Source organism: Lemur catta, chromosome 4, assembly GCF_020740605.2.
Source record: "Lemur catta isolate mLemCat1 chromosome 4, mLemCat1.pri, whole genome shotgun sequence".
NCBI lineage: Eukaryota > Metazoa > Chordata > Mammalia > Primates > Lemuridae > Lemur > Lemur catta.
Window position 1 is genome coordinate 71,922,056 of NC_059131.1, and position 17,848 is coordinate 71,939,903.

Consider the following 17,848-nt stretch of genomic DNA (forward strand, 5'->3'; position numbering starts at 1 on the left):
CCACATGAGCCAGCAATCCCACTTCTGGGTATGTACTCAAAAGAATTGAAAAGAGGGACTCAAACAGATACTGCATGAATCCAAGTTCACAGCAGTATTATTCACAACAGCTAAAGAGTGGAAGCAACCCAAGTATTCATTGACAGATGAATGGACGAACAAAATGTGACTTATACATACATAATAGAATAGTATTCAGCCTTACAAAGGAAGGAAATTCTGACACATGCCACAACAATGGATGAACCCTCAAGACTAACTCTACACTTACATTAAGTGAAATAAGACAGTCACAAAAACACAAATATTGTATACAATAATTCTACTTATATGAGGTATCTAGAATTGTCAAATTCATATGAGATAGAATTAGGTTATTAAGTATGAAATGTCCGATTTCCTTAAGTACTAAGTTTGACAGTTGGTATCTATGACATTTCACTTTGACACTTCTTGTTTTGTGTTCATGGTGAAGGCACAGCCTCAGTCTTTCAAACGCACGCTTCAAATTTTTTTTTAAAGCAATGTCTGTGAAACCATAGATAACTCAAAAATTCGTGTTATTTTCAAATATGAGTTCCATTGTGGAACCAAGGCAGCACAGACAGCTCAAAACATCAAGTGTTTGGGAAGAATATGGCTAATGAATACACAGTATGTTGATAGTTTGAGAAGATCCACTCTGGTGATTTTAATCTTGAAAATCAGTCATGTGGTTGACCTGAGAGCAAGGTGGATAACAATGAGTTGAAAGCTGTAGTGGAAGCAAATCCATCTCAACCTACACCTGAATTAACAGCAAGTTTTGATGTTACTATTCCAATAATATTGGGCCATTTGAAACAAACGGGCAAGGTAAAGAAGCTGGACACCTGGGTACTGGATGAATTAAATGAGTGTCAGAAGAGAACTCGTCTGGAAGCTTGCCTTTCTTTTTTTTCTTTTTTTTTTTTTTAATTTCAGCTTATTATGGGGGTACAAAAGCTCAGGTTATATATATTGCCCATGTCCCGCCCATCCCCCTGAGTCAGAGCCTCAAGCGTGTCCATTCTCCAGACAGTGCGCCTGGCACTCACCATGTAGTCATACCTCCATCCCCTCCCCCCTCCCCCCACCTCCCCGAGTCAGCACCTTCAAACATGGCCGTTCCCCAGACGGTGCGCAACGCACTCATCATGTAGGCATACACCCATCCCCTCCTCCCACCCCCTGCCTCAGTCTGATATCCAGTTGGTATCAATCCCCAATGTGCATTTAGGTGATGATCAGGGAAACCAATTTTCTGGTGAGTACATGTGATGCTTGTTTTTCCATTCTTGGGATACTTCACTTAATATAATGGGTTCCAACTCTCTCCAGGAGAACCAAAGAGATGTCGTATCACTGTTACTTCTTATAGCTGAGTAATACTCCATGGTCACGACATAAAAGCAAACCATTTCTACATCGTGTGGTTACGCATGATGAAAAATGGATTTTTTTGACAATCACAAGTGTTTGGCACAATGGGCAGATAAAGATGAAGTGCTGGAACATAGTCCAAAACCAAATATTCATCAAAAAAAGCTAATGGTGTCTGCTGGGTGGTCCAATGCTGGCATTATCCAAACTTCACAAAACTTGGTCAATCGATTACAGCGGATGTCTACTGCAACCAACTGGATGCAATGATGAGGATGCTTGTGATTAAGCTGCAGAGATCAGTCAACAGAGACAGGCCAATCCTCTTGCAAGACAACACTCGACCACATGTCGCACAAGCAATGCTGCCACTGTTCAAACTATAGCAGCTGGACTTGGAAACTCTCTGTCATCCACTATATTCACCAGACCTTGCACCAACTGATTACCACTTCTTCCAGGCTTTCGACACTTCTCGCAAGAAAAAAATGTTTAATTCTCAACAAGCTGTGGAAAGCACCTTTGTGATTTCATTGCCAATTCCTCTCCAGGCTTCTTTGCTGCTGGCATAAGCAAGCTATTGTTAAGATGGCAAAACTTTGTCAATAGTTTAGGTGCATACTTCGATTAGTTGTACTACTTCTTGTTTGAGAGATAATAAACTAAACTTCTGATTCAAAATGGTACATTTTGAACCTAATAAGCATAGTGGTTGCCAGGGGTTCTGGGAAGGAATGGGCAGTTATTGTTTAGAGTTTCACTGTGGGAACATGAAAAAAGTTCTAGAGCTGGATGTTGTTGATAGTTGCACAATGTGAATGTACTTAATGTCATTGAACCGTATGCTTAAAAATGGTTAAAATGGTGATTTCTATGTTATGTATATTTTACCACAATTTTTAAAAGCTACAGTGATCAAGACAGTGTGATACTGGCTCAAAGACATATAATAAATCAATGAAACTGGAGAAAGTCCCACATGTATACAGTCACTTGATTTTCAACAGAGGCATCAATGCAATTCGGTAGAGAAATATGTCTTTTCAACAAATGGTGCTGGAACCACCAGATGCTATGGTTTGGATATGTCCCTCCGCGAAGTTCACGTTTTGGAAGCTTAATCCCTCTGCCCTTGTGGGTGGCTTAATGTCAGCTCTGCCTTCATGAAGGGATTAATGCTGTTATTGTGGGAGTGGCTTTGTTATAAAAGTAAGCTCTCTCTGGCACTCTTGCTCTTGCCCTTTCACCATCTGATGCCCTCCATCATGCTGTGACACAGCAAGAAGGCCCTCACCAGATGCCAAATCCATACTCTTAGGTTTCCTAGACTTCAAAACCATCAGCTAAATAAACTTCTTTATAAATCACCCAGTCTGTGGTAATCTGTTATAGCAACAGAAAATTGATTAAGACACTGAACAAACCTATGTCAGGAGAAAATGAGCCTTTATCCTTACTGCTAACCATGTACTCAAATTAATTTCAGACAAATCATAGTTTTAAGCATAAAAACTAAAAATTCTAAAGCTTCAATAGGAAAATATAGGAGACTAACTTTGCAACGTTGGAATAGACAAAATTTCATGAACAAAAATACACTAACCAGAAAGAAAAAATTAATAGACTAGACTTCAACAAAATTTTAAACATATCCTCACCAAAAGACTCCATAATAAAAATGAAAAGGCAAATCACATACTGAGAGAAAATATTTGCAAATCACGTATCTGATGAAGGACTTATATCCTGAATATATAAAGAACTTGTGAAACTGAGTAAGAAAGTATTTAAAATGAGCAATTATACAAATGTTAACCAAGCATATGAAAAGATGCTTGGTAACACTTTTAAAGAAAAGCAAATTAAAACTACAATGAGATACTATACACCTATTTTAATGTCCAAAATTAAAATGAATGACCATGGCAAGTGTTGGCAAGGATGTGGAGCAACCAGAACTCCCATATATTGCTGGTGGGAATGTAGAATATAACTATTACTTCAGAAAAAGTCTAGCAATTTCTTACAAGTTAAACATACTTATCATGACTGAGTCAAAGTGGAGTAATCCTAGATACCTACCCAAGAGAAACAGAAGCATATGTTCATACAAAGACTTGTACATGAATGTTCACAGTAGCTTTGTTTGTAATAGCTCAACATGAAAACAACTTATTCCATCAACAGGTGAATGGATATGTGAATTGTGGTACCTCCATACATTGGAATACTAGTCAGCAATAAAAAGAATAAGCTATTCATAAACACAACAACATGGATGAATCTCAAAATAATCATGCTGAGTGAAAGAACCCAGACCCTCAAAAAAGACATTCTGTATGATTCCATTTATGTAAAATGTTTTAAAATGTAAACTAACCAATAGTGACAGAAAGCAGAGGAGTGGTTGCCTAAAGACAAAGAGTGAGAGGGTGAAAGGATTACCAAGGGGCACAAATAGACTTTTGGGGGTGATAAATATGTTCATTATCTTGATTGTAGTGATGATTTCACAGATATATAAATATGTCAAACTTTTCCAATTGTACAATTTAAACACATGCAGTTTACTGAATGTCATTTATACATCAACAAAGGGTGTGACGATCTAAGAATTCTAGAAAATGAGAAGCTATAGTTCCCATGTAAAATGGACAGAAAAGAAACTCAGGCAGTATATCACCCATGTGCACTTTCTTGAGGGAGAAAAATTATCATGAAAACAGATCTGGCCAATGAAATTACTCATGATGAAGCATCACAAGTAAGGAAGCTGTGTTATGAAAGACAAGCAGATACTCAGTGCAAACGAACTGTGGACATAAGGTTGGAAAAGCAGAAAACAAATGTTGTTTTTGAATTGTAAGACACAAAACAGAAAAATAATCATTTATCTATAATAAACAAGAATAAAAATATCAGAACATGCCAAAAGAACCCTAAATGTTGAGAGAAAGAAGGAATATCACAACACATTATTTTAGTTTCTGAAATAATTTGAGAAATAAAGGCTTAAACATATCTTAAAAATATATCTGAAAACTGAGCTCCTATATCGAGATTAAAAATAAACAAAAAACAAATATGAAAGTATAAAAATTAGATGGAAAAGATTAAACACATCTAAATAAGACTAAATAAGATAAACCCATCTCTTTAAAAAAGACAAAAAGGATTAAAACCCAACTATAAACATTTAATATAAAATAATGTGGAAATGTCAAAAGTCAAAGAATGAGCAAAAATAAAGCCAAAAAAAGGATGAAAGTAAGCAAATAAGGGTTACAACATGAATAACTTTACAATGAAAATTTTTATAACTCAACAAGAAAAAAAAGAAATGAGAAAAACAATATTGTGATTGAAATGTAAGCTAACGGCATGAACAGACAATTTACTAAAGAAAAATAAATGGGGAATAATCACATGAAAAGATGATCAGCTTCATCAGATAGTAAAACAATCCCTAGAAGACAATGAAATTTCATAGTTCACCATCTGACTGGCAGGGACCTTTAAGCTTTATGGACTCCCATCCAGAGGAGATTACAGGTCTATAGAGAGTACTCAGGGCCCCAGAAAACGCCCATGCCATGTATTTTTGGACCTTCTATCAAATATAAGATATAGCTACAACGTTTCAAAGAAAACATCACTGAATCACAGGAACTTGCTGCAAATTCTCTTTTCACCATGTCTCTGGAATAGACACAGACTCCTTGACACACACCAATCAGACTTCATATACTTCTTGCACACTTAAGGACTCCAGCCTCAGCCTCACTCATCACTAGGCTGCAGATTCCAGACCACTCTGAGCCATCTCTCTCAGAAGAGGGATATATGAGAGGAAAATGGACTATTCTTCCAATTGAATATGATCAGCCTCTGTAAAAATGTATATGTGATATGATCTCAAATATTATTAAATTCTCTTATGAAAAAACACATAAAATAATTTTATCGCTATAACTCAGTGGTTCTCAACTGAGGGCAATTTTGTTTCCCAGGAGGCATTTGGCAGTGTCCAAAGGCACCTTTTTGGGGGGAGGGGGCAAGTTTTCCAATAAAAACCAGAAAACTTGCTAGACAAATTCTAAAGGAGCCGTAACAGAGGTATTTTTGATACTTCTATATAAAAATGGGGGCTACCAGCATCAAGTGGGTAGAGGTCAGGGATGCTGATAAACACCCTACAATGCACAGGACAATCTTTACCCCCCAAACAACAAATTATCTGGTCCAAACTGTAAATATTGCCAAGATTAAAAACTTTACTATAACTTCAATTTTATAAAGAGACAGCAATAATTTAGATTTTCACTTATAATAGCATCTCCTTCCATTATAATTCAAAGTACATGGTTGCCGTAACAATTATGTCTCTATCTCCGGTGGCTCTTGCAGTTCTTAACACACCGGAGATAGATAAAGGATTCTATTTCACAGATAAGGAAACTAAGCCTCTGAACGGTTTAAATTGGCAGTCCAGGATGAAATGGTAAGAGTCAGAATTCAAATCCTGTAATCTGGTCTATTATTGCATGCATATTATAGCATATCCTTAATAAGATTTTATATATGCCTAATACTGACTTCTTTTAGCTTACACGAGCTGAAGTTGGCCACATTATTACTAACAACTTTTAATGTGGTCACCCTTTTATACTGCATTATTATTTAAAAGATTTTAATTTTGTTAGGGAAAAAAATAAATGAATAAATAAATGAAATTTACTACAGAATCAAATATGTGTCAGTTGTGAATGTGGCACTGGGTGCTAAGACAAGGTCTGCATCACCCTAGAATTTAAGCTTCTTGATGGCACATACACACATATCAGTGGTACCAGGAAGTCACGCTGGGTGGCACGTGAGTGCCACATACTGTGCAACTTTCCCCAGGGATATGCTTGAGAAGCCAAGTTTCCTTGTAGGTGATCAGAATATGCTTCTTTGTCACCTTCAGATATGAAATTACATACCTTCTTCAGGATTGGGGTAGGGGGAGGTAGAGGATGAGGACAACTTTTGATGATGAAAACATCAACACATAATTCCAGTTCTCATGAACCCAACCTCCCCGACAATGTCCTCTGCAAACAATCTCATATTGAAAATGTATATGATATCTGCAAGGCAGTTTTAAAAATTTTTAACTCACAAAAGGGGTCTTTCCTGACTTTTCAATTGTTTTGCTTCCTGTGCTTGCACATACATGTGTATTTTTAACATAAATATTTATTGAGATAATTATAGATTCACATGCAGTTATAAGAAATAATACAAAGAAGTATATTTACTCAATTTCCCCCAATGTAACATTCTGCAAAAACTATGGCATAGTATCACAACCAGGATAGTGACATGGATAAAATCTACCTATCTTGTTCAGATTTCCCCAGTTTTATTTGTACTAATTTGTGTGCTTGTGCATGTATTTAGTCCTACACAATTTTCTCAGCTGTGTAGGTTCATAGCTGTGTAGGCTCCCACCACAGTTGAGATACTCAAGGATGCAGTATATTGCTCTTTTACAGTTACACCCACCTTCTTCATTCTCCTCCCCCAAGTCCAGGCAATCACTATTTTGTCATTCATGTGTAAAATTTTGTCATTTCAAAAGTGTCATATAAATGGAATCATACATATGTAACCTTTTGGGATTGGCTTTTTTCACTCAGCCTAATTCTCTATAGATTCATCCAGGCTGTTGTGTGTATCAACAGTTCATTCCTTTTTTTGCTGAGTAATATTCCATGTATCACAGTTTGTTTCACCATTCTCCTATTAAAATACATCTGGGTTGTTTCCAGTTTTTCGCTATTACAAACAGAGCTACTATAAACATTTATATAAAGATTTTAGTACAAATGTAAATTTTCATTTCTTTTGGAGAATACCCAAGAGTGCAACTGCTGGGTCATACAGTAACCACATTTAGTTTTTTAAGAAACTGCCAAACTGTTTTTCCACTTTACAAAACCACTAGCAAGGTATGAGTGATCCAGTTTCTCTGCATTCTTGCCAGCATTTGGTTTTGTCACTATTTGGGGTGGGGGGTAGGGGGATGTTAATTTGCATTTTTCTGATTGCTAATGATGTCAAATAGCTTTTCATGTCTCTTTTAACCATCTGTATATCCCCTTCAGTGAAATGTGTGTTCATGTCTTTTGCTTGTTTCCTAAATTAATTTTGGGTTTTTTTTTATTATTGAGTTTCCAGAGTTCTTTGTATATACCAGAAACTAGGTCCTCCGTCAGATATGTGGCTTGCAAATATTTTCTCCCAGTCTTTATTTTACTTGGATATCTTTTTCATACGGTCTTTCACAAGGCACGTTTTAAATTCAGCAATCTTCCTTTATGGATTCTACTTTTGGTGTCAAGTCTTTGGTGTCAAGGACTCTTTGCCTAGCCCTGTATCCTGAAGCATTTCTCCTCTGTTTTTTCCCCCAAAGGTTTTATTATATATAGTTTTACAGTTTACATTTAAGGCCATGATCCATTTTGAGTTGTTTTTTGTATAAAGTGTGAGGTTTGTCTGTATGCTTAATACCATTTTAATATTTTTTAGTGTTCTTTTTTCCTGGTTTTTAAGGTTGTTTTTGAACCAACTATTTAATCTTATTTTGTACCACTTACTTTTACAATACAAGGCAAGAAATAGTAGTGTGGAGGGAGTACAGTCGAAATGGGGGTGAAGTAGGGAGCAAACAGTTCTGAAAATGCTCAAAATTTGAAGTAAAAAAACAAAAACTTGTGTTCAAATAACAGCTTCACCCTCACTAGCCAAATAACCTTGGAAAAAATTATGTAGGAAGCGGCATTCTGTCAACCGCAAAGAGCTGCAGAAACTAGCCTCTGGTGAGGGCCTTCTCTCATCCCACACACTTCTCTACTCCAGCCATAGGTAATCCACTTGACATGATGAGAAATGGCTGCTTTGGTTATAAAATTAGTTTTTATATTGTAAAACTGACTATATAGAATGAGAAAACAAAGCTAGATTCACAGAGAAAAATGAGTGAAAAGAAATAAAATACTAACTTGTTTTACATTTGGGTACTGGGATACAAGCATCACCCCTCCTGTCCTTAACTCTACAGCACAGTAGTTAAGAACTTAGGCTTCTGAGTCAAGTGTTTGGTTTTGAATTCTAGCTTTATCACTTACTTGTCACTTATTTGGTTACATTACTTAAACTCGCTGTACTTTAACATGCTCACTTGTAAAATGATCATAAAATTAGTACTTATCTCATATATCTAAGAATTTAGAAGAGTGTCTGGCACTTGGCAGTATCTGATAAGTATTACTTATATTTATTATTTTTCCATATTTTCCAAATTGTCTATAAACATATATTTCTTTTGTAATAGAGGTACTTTATTTAAAACAAAAGATGAATCCTTCTAGGCCTCTGTATAAGTCAAAATCATAGCTCCTTTTCCTTTTCACTTTCTCTTAAGGGAACAGTAAGCTCACTCCTAAGACAATTTAAAAAAGAAGTTGGTAATCTGCAGCCCATAAGCCAAATCCAGTCTGCCATCAGTTTTTGCAAATAAAGTTTTATGCCCATTTGTTCTGTATTATTCTATCTATGGCTGCTTTCATATGACAATGACAAAAGTTGAGTAGTTGTGACAGAAACACAAACTTTAAAACAGTAGTATCTGGCCCTTTACAAAAAAAGTTTGCCAACCTCTGGCTTAGAAGATCAACAGAAGTAATGTCACAGTACCTATTTCCAGAACCATTAAATCCCTCTAGAAGAAAATTTGTGACCTAAAAATCATGACGTGTCTTCACACGAAAAATAACAGAAAACATACAGCACTACTGGTGTACTGCAGTACAAATCTGATACTAACCATCAAGATCCAGCATCAGAATCTACAGGTTAAAGGACGCAGTCCCCAACGACACAGCCCTTACTTCACACACTAGTTGCAAATTTGGGGGGGTTCCCAGGCCACCTGCACTTCTGATGAACGAGCTACAAATCTAGGGGCTTCCCATGAACCCCCCAGGCTCAATAATTTGCTAGAACACCACATAGAACTCAGGAAAGCACTATACGTAACGATCACAGTTTTTAAAGAGGACAGAGGACAAGGTTTGGGAGAGTCCTGAATAAAGAACTTCTGTTCCCTCTCTCCATGGATCAGGGCACATCACCGTCTGGCACATCGATGTGTTTACCAACCAGGAAGCTCTACCAAGCATCAGTATCCAGTGGTTTTACTGGGCTTTCATTACATAGGTATGACTGACTGAATCACTGGCCACCATATGACTGAACTCAACTTCCTGCTTCCTTCTCCTCCCTGGAGGAGGCTAAGTTGACTCAAAGCCTCAACCCTCTAATTACATGGTTGGTTTTTCTGGTGACCAGCCCCCACCTTGAGTCTTCTTATTAGGCATAAACTCAGGTGTGATCCAAGGGGTTCATGAATAACAAAGGTACTCTTATTACTAAGGAAATTCCAAGATTTAGAGTGTCTCCAAGACTAGGGACAAAGACCAGTCAGATTCTTTATTGTACAACTATTGATGAAATATTCTTGCCAAGACAAAAAATTGAATCTGAACTAGATTTAGCTAACTGTTTTTAGAAAATTCACAGGATAGAGAAAACGTTAAATGACACCAAAAGGACAAAATGAGTCAAGCCTAGGATGCAGGAAATCCTATAGACAAATGCCCCAATTTAATCAACAAAACAATGGCAGGTGGAGACAGGTTAAAAGAGACTTAAGAGATATATTAACTTAGTGCAACATGTAGACCTTGTTTGGAACTTGCTTTGAACAAACCAAATGCAAAAGGGAATTTCCGAAACAGTGGGTAAAAAACTAAATACAGACCAACCAGCTTTTATATGACATTAAGTGTTCTGGTTATCTATTGTTGCATAATATACCACTCTAAAGTTCAGTGGCTTAAATAAACAATTTTTTATTACTCTCTCCTACTCTTTTAGGTTGATCGGGCTCAATTGGTTAGCTCTCACTTGATGCCTCTCCTGTGGATGCAGTCAGATGTAAGTTCAGACTTCAGTTTATCTAAAGGTTCAAATGTGCTGGTTGTCCAAGATGACTCATTCACATGACAGGAAAGTCATGCTGGCTATTAGCTGGGAGCTCAGCTGGGGCTGCTGACCAAAAGCCTACATGTAGCCCCTCCATGTGGCTTAAGTTTCTCACATCATGGTAACCGTGTTTCCAAAAGATATGTCCCCAAACAGAGAAGCCCAAGAGACCCTGTCAAGCTTCTTTTAATAGTATTAAAAAAATAGACCTTGGCCTGAAGAATACCCTCTATTATTTCATTTAGTGCAACTCTTCTGGGGACAAATTCTTATCTGTTTGAAAACATCTTTATTTCACCATTATGCTTGAAGGATATGTTTATTGGGTAGAAAATTCCAGTTTGGTAAATTTTTTCCAGTAAATTTTATTATTATATCATTATTTTTGGTCCCATTGTTTCAGTTTAGAAGTTAGCTGTCAGGTTAATCCTATCTTCTTTGAAGGTCTTCTCTCTTTTTTCTCTGGTTGCTTTCAGAATGTATTTCTTTGGCTTTGATTTTCAGTAGTTTCATTGTGCTCTGCTCAGATCTCCCTATAAGGAAGAACTTGCCACTGAGCTATGAAAATGCTGCTGGCTATCAGCCTCCACCTGTAGTACCTTTGGGGTCAACTGCAGCATTTGAAGTAGGGCCAAGTTCTTTCTGGGCTCCTCCCAGCCAATGAATATGCCCAGCAGGAGCACTAGGGTCTGGCCACCTCCATTCCATGTGGGATACTCCCAGTAGACAATCTTTGTTCCAGAGCTCTCCACTGGGTTGGCGAAGATTCTACATCATAGTCTGAGGCTCTCCTTGCCCAATCCCACTTCATTCCCTTTATTTTTCACAGGCAGTAGCCCTCCAATAAATCTCTTGCACTCCTAACTCTGTCTCAGAATCTTGTTGAGAATTCAAATTGACATATACAATAAAGGGTATCTTTTGGGGGGCAGTAGAGAAAAACTATAGTAAACAGCATATTTAACAGTGAAATGTTGAAAGCTTTATCTCTGGATGAGAAATGGGTCAAAGATGCCCACTAAATACCACTGATATTCAACATCACACTGGTTGAAGCTAGTAAAGTAAGGCAAGAAAAAGAAAAGAAAGTGTGATGGTTGCTTTTGGGTGTAAACTTGTAGAAATAAAATATAATGAACTTCAGATTATGACAGTTAATGGACGTAGTTTGAAGCATCTAGAAATGTTATTCAAATCAATAAAAAATTCAGCAAGTTTTCAGGATACACAGTTGATATATTAAAAGCAATCACATCTCTACATTTTATGTTGAACCATATGAAATTATCACTTTTACAGATCAATAAGGGCCAGGCACCAGCAATATGGTTCAACCTACTAACCACAAAAAGCGAGCATTTTTTTTTTTTTTTGAGACAGAGTCTCGCTTTGTTGCCCGGGCTAGAGTGAGTGCTGTGGCGTCAGCCTACCTCACAGCAACCTCAAACTCCTGGGCTCAAGTGATCCTACTGCCTCAGCCTCCCGAGTAGCTGGGACTACAGGCATGCGCCACCATGCCCGGCTAATTTTTTCTATATATATATTTTAGTTGGTCAGATAATTTCTTTCTATTTTTAGTAGAGACGGGGTCTCGCTCTTGCTCAGGCTGGTCTCGAACTCCTGAGCTCAAGCAATCCACCTGCCTCGGCCTCCCAGAGTGCTAGGATTACAGGCGTGAGCCACCACACCCGGCCAAAGCGAGTATTTTTAAAAGATGTCACTGGTAACACCATAAAAAAAATACCAAAGACCCAGGAATAAATCTATTAAAAGATGTTCAAGAGCTTTATGCAGAAAACAATGAAATATTATGAGATAAATTAAAGACCTACATAAGTGAAAGAATACACCGTGTTCTCAGATTGGCAGACTCGATATTGAAAATTTTGAAAAGATTTTTAATTCTCTCCAATCTGACCTTCGGATTCAGTGTAATCCTAATAAAACCCCCAATAGTGTATATATGTGTAAAGATAACTTTAAAAGTAAATATGGAAAGCAAAGCATTAAGAATAACCAAGACACTACTGAAGAAGAACAACAAAGTGACAGGACTTGCTCTATCAAATATCAAATCTTTAAAAACTATAGTAATTAAAACTGTGATACTGAGATTAGGATAGACAAGTAAACAAAAGAAATACAATACAGTACCCAGAAAGAGACTCACAAATACATGGATACTTGGTTTATGAATAAAGTGTCACTGAAGAATACTACGGAAAGAAAATATTAGAGAATATTATATAGAGGGGCCTGGGACAACTAAATACAAAGGAGAAATAAAATCCTGACCGCATGTCAATAACAAAAATTAATTCCAGTTGGAACTGTAGCTATAATTGTGAAAGGCAAAACAATAAAATTTTAGATTACAGAAGATAATACAGGAGAGTATTTTCACAACCTTGGGATATAAGACACAAAAAGTATCAATCATAATACAAAATACTGACATACTGAACTTCACTAAAATTAAGAACTTCTGTTCATCAGAACTCACCATTACATCAACCGAAAGGGCAATCCACCAAGTGAGAGAAGATATTTCCAATATATAATAACCAATAAAAAGCTTATGTAGCAGAATTGATTTTTTGTTATTGGTATGAGGTCAGAGTTCCAATAAAGAGCTTGTATCCAGGATATTTGAAGAACCCCTACAAAACAACAGGAAAAAAGACATGCACCCCTACAGTAAAGTGGGCAAAAGACTTAAGAGATATCACACAAGATGGTATCCAAATGGTCAAATAAGCAGGAAAAGGTGCTCAGCTTTATGAGGAATCAGGGAAATGTAAATAAAACAATAAGATGGAAGGGTGGGTGGAAGAGAAATACTTTAACGTATTGCAGCGGAATTCCTGATGATGGGATTGTAAATTGGAAGAACCACTTTGGAAAATTATATGACATTATCTATTAAAATTGAAGATACATATACCCTATGACCCAGCAATTGTACTGTACTCTACCAGAAGCACATACATATGTTCACCAAGAGACAGCACTATCTCTAATAGTCAAAAACTGGATGCAACCTAAATGTCCATAAACAGCAGAAATGATAAATTGGGACATATCCATATAATGTAATACTATTCAGTAATGAAAATAAACAACCACAATAACACCCAACACAGAGAATCTTAGAAGCATAATGCTGAGAAAAAGCCAGAGGAGAAAAAAAAGGAATACAAACTGTAGGAACTTCAAAAAACAGGTGAAACTATAGTACTTAGAGACAGGTGCTCAGATGGTAAAGCTGTAGGGAAAGGAAATTACCATAAAATTCAGAAAATGGCTAACTTTTGGGGGTAATAACCAGGAGAAAGCTTGAGGGGGAACTTCTGAGGGTGCAGGCTGGTCTTTAGTTTTTAGTTCTTAACCTGGGTGGTGGTTACATAAGTGTTTGTAAAAAAAAAAACCCCACATTTTACACATCTACATATCATTTATATCTCACAGTAAATAAAGAAATAAATTAATCAAAATTTTTGACCTCCTTTATAGCAAAAGAAAACTCATTATAGGGTACTTAATTAAGTGGTTAGAGTTCCATTTTGTCTTAAATTCGGCATGTGCTCTCAATCTGTGAACAGTCCTCCAACATTTTAAAATTCTGTTTATTATTTGGGTAAGATAGTGAAAAAAAATAGAGAGCTAGGCTTTTTCCTGGAATTTATCTTCATTTGTTTACAAGAAAGTTAAATGAGGAAGTGGAATTAACCCTTGTAAACAGATTAATGCTTGTAAATGAAAGAGTATCTTTTGTTATTACAATTTACAATCTTTCAAAGGAGGTTAGGAAAAGCCAACTATTCTGATCAGTTAGAATGGGAATGATGGTTTGAGATACTTGACCAGGACATCCTACTGTGACAAGTCCTAATGCAAATTCCTTCTGTTGAGATGCAGATTCGTTAGTATCTGTATCCATCTTAGGAATCCTTTGATCTTTATACATTCTATATACTAAATTTTAGTAGCGTAGGCAAACAGGAACGACAATGGCCAAAGCACCTAACTACAGGAAACATGGGCTAAGGGGATTATGATTTCAAATCATAACATAACATTACAACTGGGAACCTAAGGAATGCATCCGAGAGAACTGCATAACGCATCATGCTGTGGAAGGAGTTCTGGAACTAGATATGATGAGTATTTACTGGATGTTGGATTCTTGCTCTAGCAATTGAATATTGAACAAATTATTTAAATTCTATAAATCTCCTTTTCCTTATCTTTAAAGAACAAGTCTAATCTTTCTAGCAACATTTTTATGTTTAGCAATTTTTATTAACTTATTATCAATTGATTTTGAGAATTAAAAAAATTACTGAGTCAAGCCACATGGATATAACATGAATTACAGATCTGGAGAGAAATGTTCTTGAGCAAAACTCACATTTTAAATAATGTAAAACAGGTTGTTGCCTTGACACTCTCCCTCCTTTAGCTTAAATTTAATTTAGAGAAACAATATATATTCTGCCACAGAAATGCTACATGTACATTTTTCTGTTCTAATCATACCATAAGAAACCAGGAGTTATTTAAGAAATATTCAAACCTACTGGCAAATTACAGTCAGAAAAAGCAACATTTTGTCAAAATCAAAATTGCTGTTTCTGAGAAACATTCTTCAACATTAAAATGAACAATTTATATACATCTATTCAAAAGGGTCTTACATTCAGCTACTTTGGGGATATATATATATAATATACTACATATAGTATCTCAATATTAGACATTCTGCAGGAGTCTTAGATTTTGTTGTGGCTGAGGTAACCAACTTATAAAACCTGCCCTCAACATTTTTCCAGACCAAAATTACCTTTGCCATAGAATTCTGAGGTCTCAACCAAGCTTTTGTCCAAGCATCTGAATAGATCCAAAGAGTATGAGCAAATCACGTTCCAGTCTATAAGCTCTACCATAGCCAAGCCCTTCTAAATATGGCCTGGCAGCCACCCTCAGCCAAAATACATGCTCCAGAATTTTCAAGACAGATTATCAACTTACAGCCTAGCTGTCTAGCTCCTAATGGACACAGATCCTTCCTCAATCAATAACGAACAACTATACTTAAGGAATTTTCCAGAAATTCAGTCCTGATGTGCTTGTCATCCAGATCCTGTGAACAACTACCTAAAGGGAGATATTTAAAACATTCATTCCCATAGGTTCTCCAAGTCTCACCCTGAAACAGATTAAAGAACTAGAAAAAAGAGACTAGGATCTTTTTCTAGTAGAAAGGCTTTACAAAATTAGAGCTCATTATATTCAGTTTTTTTTCAGTTTTAAAATATAAAAAGCTATACAAAGACTTTCCACAAGTACTATGCAATCATTGTATACTATGTTTCTCAATATCTCTTATGTAAAGGTAAGAATGATAATTTCTTAAAATTCATCACTTTTTTCATGTTCTTTTTGTTTGGCTTAGTGCATAAAATTTAAATCTAAATTTATACTAATGTAAATAAAAATCTTATTCCATGTCCCTAGTAGAATTATTTTCTCTATTGTCTTGATCTAATTTTAATTTTTACTTTCCTGCCTTTATTATTGCATGTAATAAAGAGAGTAACAATTTTATACTTGGAGTGGACTAGATTCTAGTGCCAGTTCCATTACCACAAAGTCATGGGATTTCAGGCAACTTTCTTAACCAAAACCTTGGCTTCCTTTGAATATAAAATGAATAAAAAATTATCAGTCATGCCACCAAACACCATGGTACTTGAAAAATAAATGTTATCATTACAAAGGCGTTAAGTAATAACAGACACAGAAATGATAAAAGCTTGGAAGAAAGGAGAAAACACCTAGCCATAGAAATCAGTGTGTTAGTTAAGATGGCTGTTACTATGTTGCTCTGAAATTCTAGAACTGATTTTTAGCTGTAAAGACTGAAATAGGTTTCATGGTGATATCTGAACTAGATCTGAAAGGAAGAACAAAACATTTATCAGATTATACTTTCTAATTTTATGTATAATATATTTAGAGATGTGACTTAGGATGGTAAGAAGTATGAGATAGATGAAATCTATAGTACTTACACTGTCCGGAGAAATTCTCTTCCAGATAAACATTTTGAGGTCCCTACATCTAAATTCACACTCAGACAGCTTACCACAGACTCCATGCTCCCGATCAGCCCCCATACCCTCAGGACCACAGGTACACACAATGCTACACAGTCATGATTTTCTAACTTACAAGCTTTAATACCATGATGACTATGCATTTTAAAGAAATATTTAATCTAAAAGATAAATCACATAGCTAAGGTTTTTATATTACTAATGACTCTACTGACCCATCTACAAATAAAGCTCATAAAATTATTTCAGAGAAACCACTTACATTTTTAAAAGAAAACTAATAGTCACATATTATTTAATGCTTAACACTGAAATAATTTTTCAACTTAAAAAAGTTACCTGTAGTAGCCCTCCATCATCAAAACGCAATACTTCTATTATGCTCTCCGACTGAATGAATGCTGTGAAGAAAACAAAATACACTATCATTTACAGGAACGTAAATTTGACTTTCATAAAATCTTTTACCTTAAAGTTAATTAATACAATTTTCAGTTTAAAAATACATTACTTAATGGTGACAGTTAAAAAGGAAAATATGACAAAGATTTCAGGATTTTAGCAACTGTGAAATGCTTTAAAACGAAACAATTTAATACAATAACAAAGTAGTTTCAACAACCCAGAGGCTATGTAAATCACCTTCAAAATATCTACTCTTGCTATACTATGAGAAAGCACAAAAGAGTCAAATTCAACTAGGTGCAACTAATTACTTTCCTGATAGATTAATTGAAAATATCATAAGCATATAGAAAAGATCACTAGAGTATTACATTTCCCCCCCAAAAACGAGCAGCTGCAATTCTGTATCATCTGTCCTTTTGAAGTGATAATATGACCTGGGATCAATAGTCAAAAGGGACTGGGTAGGAAGTGGGCACGGAAAAGAGCAAGATTATTCTGATCCAAGAAACAGAACAATGCAAAGACATGACATTTAAAAGCTAACATAATTGTACCATACAATCTGGCAATCATGCTCCTAGTGTTTAGTGAACTGATTTGCAGCCTTATGTCCTCATGAAAATCTGCACACAACTCCTTATAGCAGCTTTATTCATAATCACCAAAATCTGGACATAATCAAAATGTCCTTCAGTGGGTGAATTGAATCGTACACTGTGGTACATCCATTCATTGGAATATTAGTAGAAGAAAAGGCAAAATTATGGAGATGGTAAAAAGACAAGTGGTGGCTAGGATCTCAGGGAAGAAGGGAAAGGATGAATAAG

General features: G+C 35.9%; 1 protein-coding gene and 1 non-coding gene across 4 annotated transcripts in view; both read right to left on the bottom strand.

Moving 5' to 3' along the window:
* The window catches only part of TMEM131 (transmembrane protein 131), a 206,890-nt gene that overhangs the window by 132,490 nt on the left and 56,552 nt on the right, over positions 1-17,848 (bottom strand). For all 3 annotated transcript variants that reach the window (XM_045550172.1, XM_045550174.1, XM_045550173.1), the window contains exon 2: positions 16,953-17,014. In XM_045550172.1, coding sequence (XP_045406128.1) covers positions 16,953-17,014 — 62 coding nt within the window. The remainder of the gene's footprint in view (positions 1-16,952; positions 17,015-17,848) is intronic.
* LOC123637613 lies at positions 5,456-5,517 on the bottom strand. The gene has a single exon (XR_006734967.1). It is a non-coding gene; the product is annotated as a U7 small nuclear RNA (small nuclear RNA).